This window comes from Ciconia boyciana, chromosome 8 (assembly GCF_034638445.1).
Source record: "Ciconia boyciana chromosome 8, ASM3463844v1, whole genome shotgun sequence".
Taxonomy (NCBI): Eukaryota; Metazoa; Chordata; class Aves; order Ciconiiformes; family Ciconiidae; genus Ciconia; species Ciconia boyciana.
In genome coordinates, this window is record NC_132941.1 from 31235330 (window position 1) to 31248602 (window position 13273).

Below are 13273 nucleotides of genomic sequence, written 5' to 3' on the forward strand. Positions count from 1 at the left end.
TTCTCTGCTCTTGGATTTTAAGACCGCAAGACATGGAAGGACACCCCCATACACACACAATCCCACCACACACCCAGCTCCTCCCCTTCTGTATGTTTTGTTGTCCCTATTACTTCTGAAAGGATGAGCTTGAGCCTTATCAGTCTGTGTTTTGAGAACACAAAAAACGAGAAAAAGGCTTTTTCTCATTTTCAAGGGTTGAAGTAATACTGATGCCCAATTACAGGCATCAGTACTTCTGCCAGTGTTGGCCTTTTGTCAAATACTTGTGTTCTTGGTTTTGTCAAGCCACAGCCCCCAAGATAGGCTCTCCCCATCAGAGTAGTAACTCTGTTCTGCATACAGCCTGCTTGAAATCTCTTTCTGGAGCATGTTGGATCAGATTTGTGCCTAGAGTTTGAGATTAAGGTTCACGGGCGGGGGTTAACACAGAATAAAATGCCTTTACTCAACACACATGAGTAAATGGTATTTGCTGTTTTCACAGTGCAACTGTGCAACATTGGTAAGTCAGCCTCTAGCTAGGCTGCCAAAGTTATTGGGGCTGAGAAGGTGACTAAGACAGCAAAGTGTCCCCAGCACTCTCTGCTTTCAGCCTGTAGACACTGTGCAGCCTGCAGGCCTCAGATGTATGAAGGAGCAGTGCAATCTGTGAGTTTGCTTGTATTACACTACAGAACAGTATGGGAGAGCCAACTCACTTGTTAAAGCTGTCATTTTTGTTCCAGTTAGCAGATTTTCAGTTCGAATTAAATGCACTATTTCCTATTTCATGAGTATTGATGGAAAATGCCTTTGCTTTAACACTTGTATGCCTATGTAGTGTGCTGTTGAAGATGGCAGTAGGTGATAGGGATTAGTTTGTTATGCATTCTGCCTCTTAGGTTGGCACTCCTTAAACAGTTTGAGTGGCCACACAGTCACTGCAATTTCTGTGTGCTATCCCGCTCTTAATTACCCTTAAAAATCTTGGCTGATGAGACTAGGTTCAGCAGCTCTGACAAAGCCAGCCACTTCACAGTATCCCAGCATTGCTCAGGAGCATGTGTGGGAGCCTGGAATGTGACAAGAGCAGCTGCAGACTTTGCAGGCTGCAGATACAAAGGAAGTAACGGGTCACATTTTCGTAGCTTTTCTTTGAGGTGGTTTCATTACCTGTCAGTAGTAATTGCAATGAGACCCTGCAGACAAGCATCATGAATTCACATTTAAAAAAAGAAAACAACAAACATTATCTACATAAGCATTTATATTCCACCAGCACAAATTTCTGTGTATCACTTTAAGTCTGAGCAGTGGAACATGAATATAATGATCAAACACACCAAGGGAGAACAAAGAAGTTAGGGTTTGGTATGTTAGTCTTACTTTTTAACCATTGTTTATTCCTCAGCATATTGTGATTAAAAGCAGACTGGCTTCCTAGGCTAATGTTTCTGTTTCTTATTACAGTTGGATAGCGTCACTTCACTAATTCAGGCTGCCAAAAATTTAATGAATGCTGTGGTGCAGACGGTGAAGATGTCCTATATTGCATCCACAAAGATTATCAAGATTCAGAGTCCTACTGGCCCACGACATCCTGTTGTGATGTGGAGAATGAAGGCTCCAGAGAAGAAGCCCCTAATTAAAAGGGAGAAGCCAGAAGAAATCTATGCGGCTGTCAGAAAAGGTTCTGCAAAGAAGAGGATCCATCCCGTTCAAGTCATGAGTGAATTTAGAGGCAGAGAGATAGTCTAATATTCTGCCACTTTTTGTGTTCCTATCTTGAATTTCTGATGATTTTTCATCTTTCCCACACTTATTTAATAATTATATATGTTAATGTTTTGCTTTTCTCTAAATCTGTAGGATAACACTTGCTTAAACCATTTGAAAATGCTGGATTAATTAATTAGCAGCACACAGCTGAAAAAAATATCCATTCTCTTGCAGTGACAAACTATCATATCTTTATACTGGCATGTTTTCAGCAGAGCACTTTGAGTGATACATTATGGGACTGTGCTGTAGTTGGAAAGGAGGATGCAATGTGCCAACCTGCCCAAAGTCGTACTGCATTCACTAGGCTTAGGCGCTCCTTCACCAGGGATGAATGTGGCCAGTACTGAACTGCATGTATTTCATGACATACAGCTTTTTAAACATTATGCTATTGGGTCAGATCCTTTATCAGCATCATTACACTGTGATCAAATCAGCTGGACTGCTTGATTCTAGATGAGAGTCTGGGCCCTCAACTTGTATCTAGATTGAAAGATCTCAAGATCTCCCCTTGTCTAAGGCCCAGCCTTGGAAATGTAAGTTTGAAAATGTTTGATGGAACACAAAAAATGTTATAACAGCATGGATGTAATAATGTAATTAAAAAAAACATTGCAACATAGCAGTAATAATAGGTCTTTAAAAGGCCTTTTGAAACATTAACATTAATCTGTGTTCTGCTTCCTACTGTATTCTGTGGGCCCTAATAAATCTGCTGACTTACATTTGGAAGTTCAGATAAATCTGATATTAACAATAAAAAACTTTTCTAATCACTGCACAAAAGAACAAATATGAAATACGTCATTATTCTGAGATGAGTGTGTGAAATACACATACATATCTTGAATCTTAGGAACGATGAGATTTTTGTGAGGTAACTGTAGGGATTTAAATTACTTATGACAGTAGAGTCCTAAATGCAGGACTGTGCCTGTAAGTGACTTCCTAAATGGCTGCACCTCTAAGTATGTAATGAAGATAAGTGCTGTTACTCTGTGATCACCACTAGGCTTCTGTAAGATAGTTAGTGAAAGAAAATGTTTCTAAATCTGTTTGAATCCAAAATCCACTTGGACTGATTTTTTTTTTTTAAAGAACCTAACTTGTCTTCCCTGCCACATCACTAAGTTTTCCCAGACTCCACTTGTTACTCAAGACGTCTTTGCTTGGCAATTAAGTAGATCCTTTAGTATGTTTTTTGTATTTGCTAAGGTGAAAGGGCTCCGTCAAATGCCAGAACTTCATGATTGACTGCCATTATGAGGCGGCTCCAGAATATGGGCTGTGGCTCCATGTAATTTATTGTCATGTTTTGCACAGCAGTGCACCTGCCTAGCACAATGTGGGCAGCAAAAATAACCATGAACTGTGTTTTTCCTCTTGGGGGCCACTCTGTTTCTAAGCTCAGGACAGTATAATTTCTAGGCTGTTGGTTAAGAAACCCCATGAAACCTATAGTGATCATAAGTTTAAAAATTTACAGATCACTTCCACCTTCCATGATTTTTTTTTATCTGTTGAATGAAACAAAAGGAGAAGTTTGGAAGAAAAATTACTTCTTTCCAACTCAGATTCCCTCCACCATGTTTGCATCAAGATCTTAGTAACATGTATAGATCTTTGCTAGTCCTCTTAGGGTTACAGATTGGGAAGCAGCTAAGAGTCAAGTGGAGCGGGCAGAGGTAATATAGAGCAGGTCATATGACATACTTTCAGTAGGTCTGCTGGCAGACTAAGCAGAGCTGAGAGAAAGATTCTGTGTGGTATAGAGATCAGGAGAGTGTACATTGTTGTCACACCTTAAAGCCAAAATCTCCATATAATATTTCAGGTTCTGGCCCACCCCCTTAGACTACCTACTCCACCAGCAAGGTTCAGGTCCAGAAGCCAACAGGTGACTTGACATAACCTTGTTTTGGGAGGGTGTTATTCTCTTAATAAAGCCTCATGTTGCCGGGTTACACCTTTGATATAGGTCACCTTTACCTCAAATGTTTGTAACTAATATCTTGTTATCACATTATTAATAAAAAGCATGTACACCACTGAGAAGACTCTTTTAGTGTTGTGGGATTTTTTTAAATTTTTTTTTTAATGTGTCTCCTTTATTGGTCTCCAACACTAGGGGACACCTAGTTCAAAAGCCAGGTTTGCTTATAGGAGTGCCAGCCTTCCGGCACACTAAGTGTGCTCTATTAGTCTGGTTTAAATGAGAGTTTTTCTAGCATTAGTATCACTAAAGCACAGTTATTGCTTAGTTATTAATGGTCCTTTAATGCTCCTTCCTGCAATGCTACTCACTACTCTCTTATCCTGGCCATACTTGATAGCCAGTTTGATCTCAACTTCCAATACTATTCCTATTACATAGGAATTTATTAGGCAAAACCCAACCCTCTAAATTAACAAGAAAATCAAACCCCACTGCTGGTTTTTGAGAAGAGCCAAAAGAATGATGAGTTAATTACACCTAGACTTCTTTTTCTTGGCTAAATTTCAAACCCAAGTGAAAACATAACAAGGTGAAGTTTATTCCCGGCTAAGGAGGCAGAGGGATAAGAAACAAGTCCTGGACATGCAAAAAGCCCGGTGTATTAGCTCATTACCCCCCTCAGCAGGTCTGCAAAGCAGGGAACTAACAGTTCTATGCTACTCTTAATAATGGTGAAGGAGGACGTGCTGCTCAGTAAGTTTTATTCAAAAGCAGCTACTCAATTCATCCTGCAATCTACTCATTCCTTCCTAGCCCCAATTTTCAGAGTATAATTTTTCACTGCATTGTTGCTTGCCTCTGTGTTTGCATGATGTCCATAGTGTATCAGCACGTCCCTTGAAAACTATGCTCTTAGCTGCAGCTTTGCAAGCCTTTCTCACCTCAGCAGCTCAGATTATTTCATTAGCTTGCCTTGTCCTCTCCCCACTACCGCATTATGGAGCAAAGTAGGATGGACATTGAAGGCAATTTTATTTAAAAAATTCAGTGGAGCACTAAAAAATGAGATAGATTGTATTTTTCATTGTTGAAGCACATTAGTACGAGAGGACACATTCAAGTCATTTCCATAAATCCCCAAGCTGTTGATTTTTATTTTTTTTAATAGACAGCTTGGCTGTGTCACTCTGCTCTCACTGCTGATGTTGTTTCCTTTGGTATTTAGCGATTCTAATTTGTAAACAGCAGTTTCTGTCACTGCAGATTGTGCTGAGCATAGTTTGCAGTTTGTCCCAATTACTTCATTATTGCCTTGACTTAGTGAGCCATTCCTGGTAAGTAACAAAAGTCCTCTCATCTCGTGAGCCCTCAGAAAAATGTAAAACCACATGTCACTCTACCTCTGCCCACCCCTGGAGCCCTGCTCTTGTGCACGGTAAAAACTGTTCTGACGTAACTAATTGGCTTTTTTTGTGGAGGGGAGTGGGAGAGGGGAAGGTGGGGAACAGATGTGGTAACCCTCTATGCACTTACACTAACATACTTTTTCCCTGAACTTAACCTGGTATCACTTGGGAAGCTCTATAGCTCTATCTCTACTGAGAAAAATGACGAAGCAGCCCGACATCACGCAGGTCTGATATTCCAGATGGTTTTAAAAGGTCTTCAGCTCTTTTGAAAAGGCATTTTGTGTTGTTTCTTTTCTGTGGATCCACAATTGAAGCATTTAAGAAAAATGTGTTTATACAGCAAGTTCTTTAATGAGCTTTTAGAAGTTTTATCTTTGAAGAAAATATTTGTAAGTCTTTACTAGTAGTAGACAGTAAAATTCTATATGGTCATACCTGCTGTTTTGGCTTCCAGGTACTACTTATCCCTTGTGTACTGCTCTTGGTTAAACTTTGGGGACTTGCCTGTATATTTGGCTCAGGAAATAAGGAGATAAATAAAACCCTATTCCCTCAGGTTGGATTTAAAAACAAAACAAAACAAAACAAATGCCCTGCATTGGAAAAGACAGAGAGGGACTGGTATGCGTGTGTGTGCAGGAGAGGAAAGAAGTCTTGGGCCCTGGAATGAGGGGAGAAGTGAGGGTGGTAAGCAGGAGTGGTACTTTTAGCAGAGGACATGGAAGTTGTTGAAACTCCAGAGGTAGAAGGGTTTGATAAAATGGTGCTGGACATCTTGATCTTGTACCTGAGACCAGCACTCTGGATTCAGCAAGTGAATGGTGCCTGTTCTCCACCTCATGGATTCAGCAAGTGAATGGTGCCTGTTCTCCTCCTCACAGCCTTGCAATCCCCTGAATCCCACCAGCCTTGAAAAGCACCATTCACCTCCCTCATCCTCCCACTCCTTGCCAGCAGCTCTTGGTGGTCACTTGAGGCACAAGTGACTCTCCCCAGCCCTCTTCTGGGCTCCCGCCTCCCTTCTTCCTCTACAGAGTCTCCCCTGCATCCCATTGAATTTTGCCTGTAACACTGAGGTAGCTCTGGTTATACACAACTGTTAATAACCCACTTCCTCTCTAATAATGCACTAAAACCACTGCGGTGCTGGGAAGAAAAAGTTCACATAATAAAAGCAGTCATCTGAAATTGTCCAATAGAGTGCAATTTAAAAGCATATTAGTAATTAAATAATAATTAAAGATAAGCAGATGACACTATACGCTTCATTTTTGTTTTCCCTGGGAGATAATTGGAACTGGCTTACTCGTTCTCCTAAGATGGCTAGTCGGCTTAGTTTTTTGCAGAACTACTTCTTAAAGTGAAGAAAATGCACTAGCACTGTTGATGAAAAAATCTTACAGATTTTGTGTTGAACACTGAAAGTGGTATTGCTGCAATAAAAAATATCACTGTTCAATTAATAAACTGCAACTCTATGGAAACTTTCTTGGGATAAAGACAAGCAAAATATATCCAAAGCAGAAAGCTTAAGAGTTATGTAAAAACAAACCAGGAAAATGCTTCAAAGCCCCTGTTGTCTACCATCAACAGGAGAAACTTGCTGCTACGGTCAAAGGAACTGAAAGCTAAGGGGCTAATTTTTTATTCCAGCATGCAAGAAATAGTTAAGATGAAAGCTTGCAGTGCAAGAGATGGATCTAGCAATTTTATTTTTAAGGAGCTTTTTACAGGATAGGAAATATGCATTTTCTATTTCCTGATGGTGAAAATGACTGCATTTAAGGAGACCGGAGACTACAGAGATGCCTTGTCATGCAGGATGATGTTTCCGCTGGACTCTCAGTCTTCTATTAGCCTGGCCATTTTAGAGCCATTGACTTTTCTGCTGTAGTTCTCAATTATTTTTACAGAAGACAGCAAATGATTTAACAGCAGCTGAAAATAGTCATGTAACTCATTAGCCGTGGGGGAGACTGTGCTTTTTGGCCCTGCTCTTTCGTGGAGGCAGGGGGGCAGGATGTTAAGGGAGCTGGTGCTAACTGCTCCAGCAAGCCTGCTGGGAGGTATTTTCTCTGCTTAGTTCCCAGAGCTCCCTTATTAGATGGAAACACGATAGGAAATTGCTCCCATGCTTTCAAAATACAGAACAGAGCACCATGCTCTGTTTGCCCAACCAGTCAGCATGGCTGAGAGGATGGGAGAAAGGAAGAAAAGTAACTTTTTTGTGGGTTTTTTGGCTTCTCTGGTGGAGAAAGACCATCATTCAAAGGAATTTCTCCAGGAAAGCAGAATTTCCCTGGAGTCAAGGCTTTACAAGGATCAAGGAAAAAGCAGCAAGAGGGTCTTCTATGCCTTCCACTCCTTCTGTGAACCCAATCTAGTCCTCTGTTTTCTCTGTCCTAAACTTTCCTAATTGCAGAATATCTAAGTATAAATTTTGCATTATTCACCCAGCTGTTATTTTACAGCAACTGATGCACATACTGGAAGCCTTCCTAACAGTAAGTTGCACTGATTAATTGTTTCATATTACTTCTTATTTTTATTTGAGATACTAAGGACCTCGCCCAGCAAGCCACAAAGCCCAAACCCTCAGTGATGTCTTGCAGAGCGTGGATAGGCAGCAAACCATTCCTACTGCTACCTGTGTAAATATTTTGTGTGCAAAAATGTTGTGTGGTTTGTACCATATTCCTCTGCTCAGTAGTGACTGCTACACAGTCATAACTAAGCCCTCTTTCAGAGGAAAGGGAATAGCACTATAGATGTAACGTTGTACATAGATGGTACCTAGTCACACATTAAGATTCAAGCTGTCATGGCAGGCTACCTATTTAAGCACCAGCAGCTGAGGTCCTGCACGTTTTCGACGTGGCTGCTTTCACAGCTTTCTGTATTTTGCCCTTTACTGTCAGGTGTGGGAATAGGCTTGCTTGGACTAACACCTTGTATTATTGTCCATCATCTGACACACCGTAACCACACTGTGCAGACTCTGTGTCCTTCAGAGGAGCAACAGCTCATTTGATGTTCAGGAATTTAATTGGGAGTGGGTCCTCAATGGCTCCGCAGATGTGGTTGGTTTGCTTGTCTGCAAGGTTAGCCAAGAAAGGAGGAGAAGAACCACTGAATCCCTTCCCCACAACTTTCTAGCATTATTTGTATGCAGTGACCAAGTAACCCACCTGTCTTACTCCCTTCTGATCCACCTTTTAATTTCCATCTATCCTATTTTCATATCATTTTGATATCTATGCTCTCCCTCAGCATTAGCTTCCTGTCTTCTGTCCTGGACACTGTGACTTCTTTAAACAAAAAGACAGTATACAGGTTTTCAGCACCTCAATCCCAATTCCCAAGATCCTGTTTCACTTCATCTTCTTCTCAAAACACTATAACAGGAGAACAAGGAGAAATGGTGTGTGGCCAGTTTAGCAGCCAGGCTAAATCAGCACAGCTATTTTGAGTTCAGTGGTAAAATATCCCCTTGACAGTCCTTACCATAGTCCTTCCTCTGTAGCAGCTCTCTAAAAATGTTATCCCTCATTCAGGCTGGCTAAGACCAATTAGTCACCTTGAAGTTTGCTTTTGAACAGGTAGAAAGCATGCCACCAGTAAAGAGATATGCTCCCCAAAAGAAAATATGTCTTCCTTGCCCTTTCCTCTTGCTGCATTTCAAACAACTTGTCTTTATTTAGGCATGTCGGGGCCAACGTTAAAATACCAAATACAAAATATGAAGGTTATTAATACAGCAATCCAAAGGGCAAAGAGCTTATTGGTAGTATGAGCTATTGAGTCATGTGGGTGGTGATGGCACATCCTCAAGCACTCCATTATCATAATGCCTGGGCTGAAGACTCCATTAATTTTCTGCATTGCCAACAGCTGAGGACCAAAGCTGACAGCCAATAATGCATGAGTCCAGTGTAAGCAAAATACAAGCACAAACAAACCTTCCCATCACCTCATAAAATATTAACAGCAGAATATAACAGATCAGAAAATATGTGGTAAAAGAAGGAATACAGAGAAAATTGTTCCTAAGTATAAGAGCCCTTACAATTTGGTTTTTCAGAAACATTGTATTTCAGCTCCCAAGCAGCTGTGCATTTATCTTTTTCACTACTAAGTGAATTCTGAGGGTCTGAATGTGCTAAAATAAATTAATGTACTTTGATTTTTCAAGGTATCAAAGGAGAGAAAGTGAGCAGCTCTTCCTGTGTTTTTGCTTAAGGTATATATTACATGGAATGCACCCCCCCCAGTGACTTATGCATTAAGATATATGTGTCGTTCTAGGAAGGGATTTCTGTGAATTAATTTTGGCTGGCTACTCATCAGATATCTGTCTGTCTTTTTTTTTGTTAACAAAAGCATGTTCAGCCATATTTTAAATGGAATAATTTGGAAGAGATTTTTTTAAAAGCCCCTTTTCTGGCCAATCTTAATTCCTCATCCAGAAACTTTGCACCCTGATAACTGCAATCTCCTTTTCCTCAAACAAGGCATCATCTAAAGAAGAATGGTTATTCAACTACATCTAGCTATGAGACCCACACTTGGAACGCAATTTGCCACCAAGTATTTGAAGTTTATTTGCAATGCAGAAGGACTGGAAAAGCTACTAGAAACTTAAAGACTACAATTTAGTATTTCTTTTGAAAACTAATTAAATCTTATCATCATTGGTATTTGACTTCTATATAAATAGACTTAACAAAAACTGGAAAGGAACATACAACATGCTACCTGGACAATGGATACAGACTTATTTAAATCAGGCATCATGACAAGTTATTAGATACCAGTAGACTTCTCACTTCTTTGTTGGTTTGATATTTTTTGACAGATTCATGTAGTTTGTTGTAATGAAAAAAGAATTACTCATTTCAGATGTACTGTTCCTTGTAACATGCAAGCGTTGGGTAAAAAACTGAGTGTGGGTGGGGAAACCTTGGCTGAAATACCTTTTTTTTTTTTTTTTTAAACAGTAATGTGGCTTTTGGTATGGCCACAGAATTGACAGCTACTAGTATTTGGTCAGATTAATGGCAACGTGCTTTACCTTTCAACACATACTGATATACCTCATCACATTTTATCACAGTGTGCATAAGCAATTATTCCCACTGAAAAGAACTGTCATGGATTTGCCAGTATTGCAAACAATATAATTAAGCCTATGCTTAAATGATCTATTTAGCAGGCCTGGTCTTAGGATTGTATGTAAGTACTTTGCTGAATCACAGCCATGCTGCTGGCACATTTAGGTAACAACCTATCTCAGGAATCATCAAGGTATGGTTACTAAGAGAAACGTTTATTACCCAAAAGTTATATGGATTATTACAGAAAGTGAAAATACAGTGGTAGCTTACGACTGAGATTTCACTCCTGGCGAACAGCTCCAATGGCACATTTCATCTTACAGGGAAGCTCCACTACTTTACATATGGACTATACACATGCCACAGATTTCATACAGAAATAAAGTAAACACAAATAGAGGAAGACCACATGCACCCACTGCAAACCATTTGCCCCTAATCTGGTTGCCTTAATGCTTAGCTGATCTTTGCTCTGGCCTGACAGAAAAATAACTCTCTTTCTCTATTATTTACCTATTTATATAATTATATAATTTACTTATTATATATTTTATATATAGTACAATACATATTAGTAATGATTACTATAATACATTAATAAAATATTAATGTACAATAAATGCAATTATTTTACATATTTTTAAATATATATATAATTATATAAATATATTTATATAATTACATAATATTTAGCTACTGATAAACTAAAGTTCTTAGAACTCATAGCCAGTACTATCGGAAGTACGGGAATCTTTAACCTTAGTAAGGTACAGCATTGCCATATTCAGCCTCAATTTTCTGCTTTTGAAATAATCTGACAAAAGAAATATATCAGCTGCAGCTTATGGCAAAAGTATAGCAACTGCATCTAGTCAGTCAGAAAGTAAACTGGAACCTAAAACCCCAGCAATTAAAAATAGACCACAGAATAAAAATGTCTACAAACCTCAGAAGAGTTTGAATATGATATTCATATTTGGTAAAATATAAAAAAGTGAAGCAAGACAACTTTTTGGCTAACCATGAGCTCTGTTTTCACTGAAATAATCTTTGTCTAGCTGCAAATGTTACACAAGCCAATATAATTTCAAGGTGTTATGTTAACAAGAATGACTAAGATGCTCCACTTCCCCCAGCATCCTATCCTCTAACTATTCTTCCTTATTTTCCTCCAGAAGAACCTCTTGTTCTCAGGGCTCTGGAAGGAATGTAGCATGTACAAAGGTACTAACATTTGAGCAAGTGTATCCACCTGAGAGATCTCATCTGGAACAGTTATTGTGAATTAAACCCATAGTCTTGGCTAAAAATAAATAGGGTGTAGGCAACCCTGTTATTGGAATGACATTCGAGACTCAAAACTGGCAAACTATTCTGTGTTCACCCCTCTTGTCCCAGACTCTTCTCTATTCTATTTTGCTTTTTTAGCTTGTGTGTAAGACTGTCTGTCACTGGATGTTACTAGATATAGATTTCACAATATAACGGGTTCAGTTTGTGATCGAAACAAAAGTTTGATTTTTTGGAAATCTGGTCACAAACCAGACTCTGTTATAATACCTTGGAGCCTGGTATCTAATGAACGCAAAGCTTTAAGGCGACAGTCTAATCTCCCCCTCATTCAAGTACCTGTAATAATTCCAGCTGGTGTGCCACCTTCTCTCACCTTCACCCTCCTGCTACTTTGCTCACAACTGTCTCCTTGAGTTTTCACCGCTCGCCATGCTCCCTCTTCTGAGTCACCTAGCTCTTCAGCAGCCTTAACTCGAAGTGTGCGGCCTATGGTCTAGGACTTAGGGAAGTTCATACAGCCCCCAGCAGCCATGTGTGGGTGCCAATAGCAATCCCTAGTCTTCTCTGTACTGCTGCTGGGTACCACTGAGAATATTTTTGCATGAGAGAACGCATTACCTGTTTCTGAGCTAAGGGAAAAAAAGGAGGGAAAGTGACATTTACATAACATGGAAAACTTCTGGTTTAGAATTCCATTGTAAAGTCAGCATTTCCTGAGGGGGCAGAAAAAAAGTGCTATTTTTCTTCAGAAATGCCTCTGGAGTTTCTTTGTATGGAGTTCCTACACATGCCTACCTTATACTCAGCACTTTGCTACCAATTGTCAGTACATAGTAAGGATTTTGAAAGTAACCACCAAACACCTTCCTAAGCAAGTTCACTTTTCATTTTCATTGAATTGCTCTCTAAAGATGGGATTCAGGGGACACACTGCTTGTTCACTGAGGAAAAAGGCAGTATTAGGACGCTTTGACGCATCTGTAAGTACTGGGTAACAAATACCCTACCGGGCCAACCTGCCAGAAGCAGATAAGCTGGGAAACCAGTCAGATCACTTTGCAGCGGTTTTAATACTGGTATTATTTATACAAGTCCAATATTTGCCTGAACCCTATCCCTGCCTCTGGTGTGAAAGGTCTTTCTCCCTTGTGTCAAATCCATATGATCCTGCCCTGCTCATGCCCTCCCCTTTTTCTAACCTGGCAGAAGCAGATAGATATAAATTCCCCATATTTTTTCAACACATGTTTTTTCCCTTGCAGATAGATCTCCATAAATAAATAAAAGATCCATTGACCAGCTTCTACCACAGCCTCAGCCTAATAGTAATGATTCACAACACTTCCACCCTGGCAATAAGACTTCAACTGTCTTTTTTTACTGAAGTGGCAAGCTGTTGCAGCAAGCTGTGTTAATCACTGTAAATGCCCAAAGATTCTGATATCTAAAGGGAGGATAAAAGAGAGACTAGTAGCAAAATACTAAAGAATTAATGCAGCACCCACAGAAGAACTTAGAAAAACTCAAAATCATAGACTGCAAACAGAACAGACTATACTTGCAAAGTCAACAAACTAATTGCAGTGGCCAAAGGCTTCTCCCTCTGATTTTGAAAACACAATGTGATCTGTCAATAGCAATAGTATTTCCTTGTTTAGAAAAAGGTTACCTTATTTTTTAAAAAGTCCCATCCTTACACTTGTGTGCTCTGGGAACAGATGGCAAACCACATTTCATAAAACAAAACAAGAATTTTA

At 39.6% G+C, this 13273-nt stretch overlaps 1 protein-coding gene across 2 annotated transcripts in view; it reads left to right on the top strand.

Moving 5' to 3' along the window:
• CTNNA3 (catenin alpha 3) overlaps positions 1–1740 on the top strand; it is a 548079-nt gene extending 546339 nt beyond the window's left edge. For both annotated transcript variants that reach the window (XM_072870046.1, XM_072870047.1), the window contains one exon: positions 1453–1740. In XM_072870046.1, coding sequence (XP_072726147.1) covers positions 1453–1740 — 288 coding nt within the window. The remainder of the gene's footprint in view (positions 1–1452) is intronic.
• The last annotated feature ends 11533 nt before the right edge of the window (positions 1741–13273 follow it).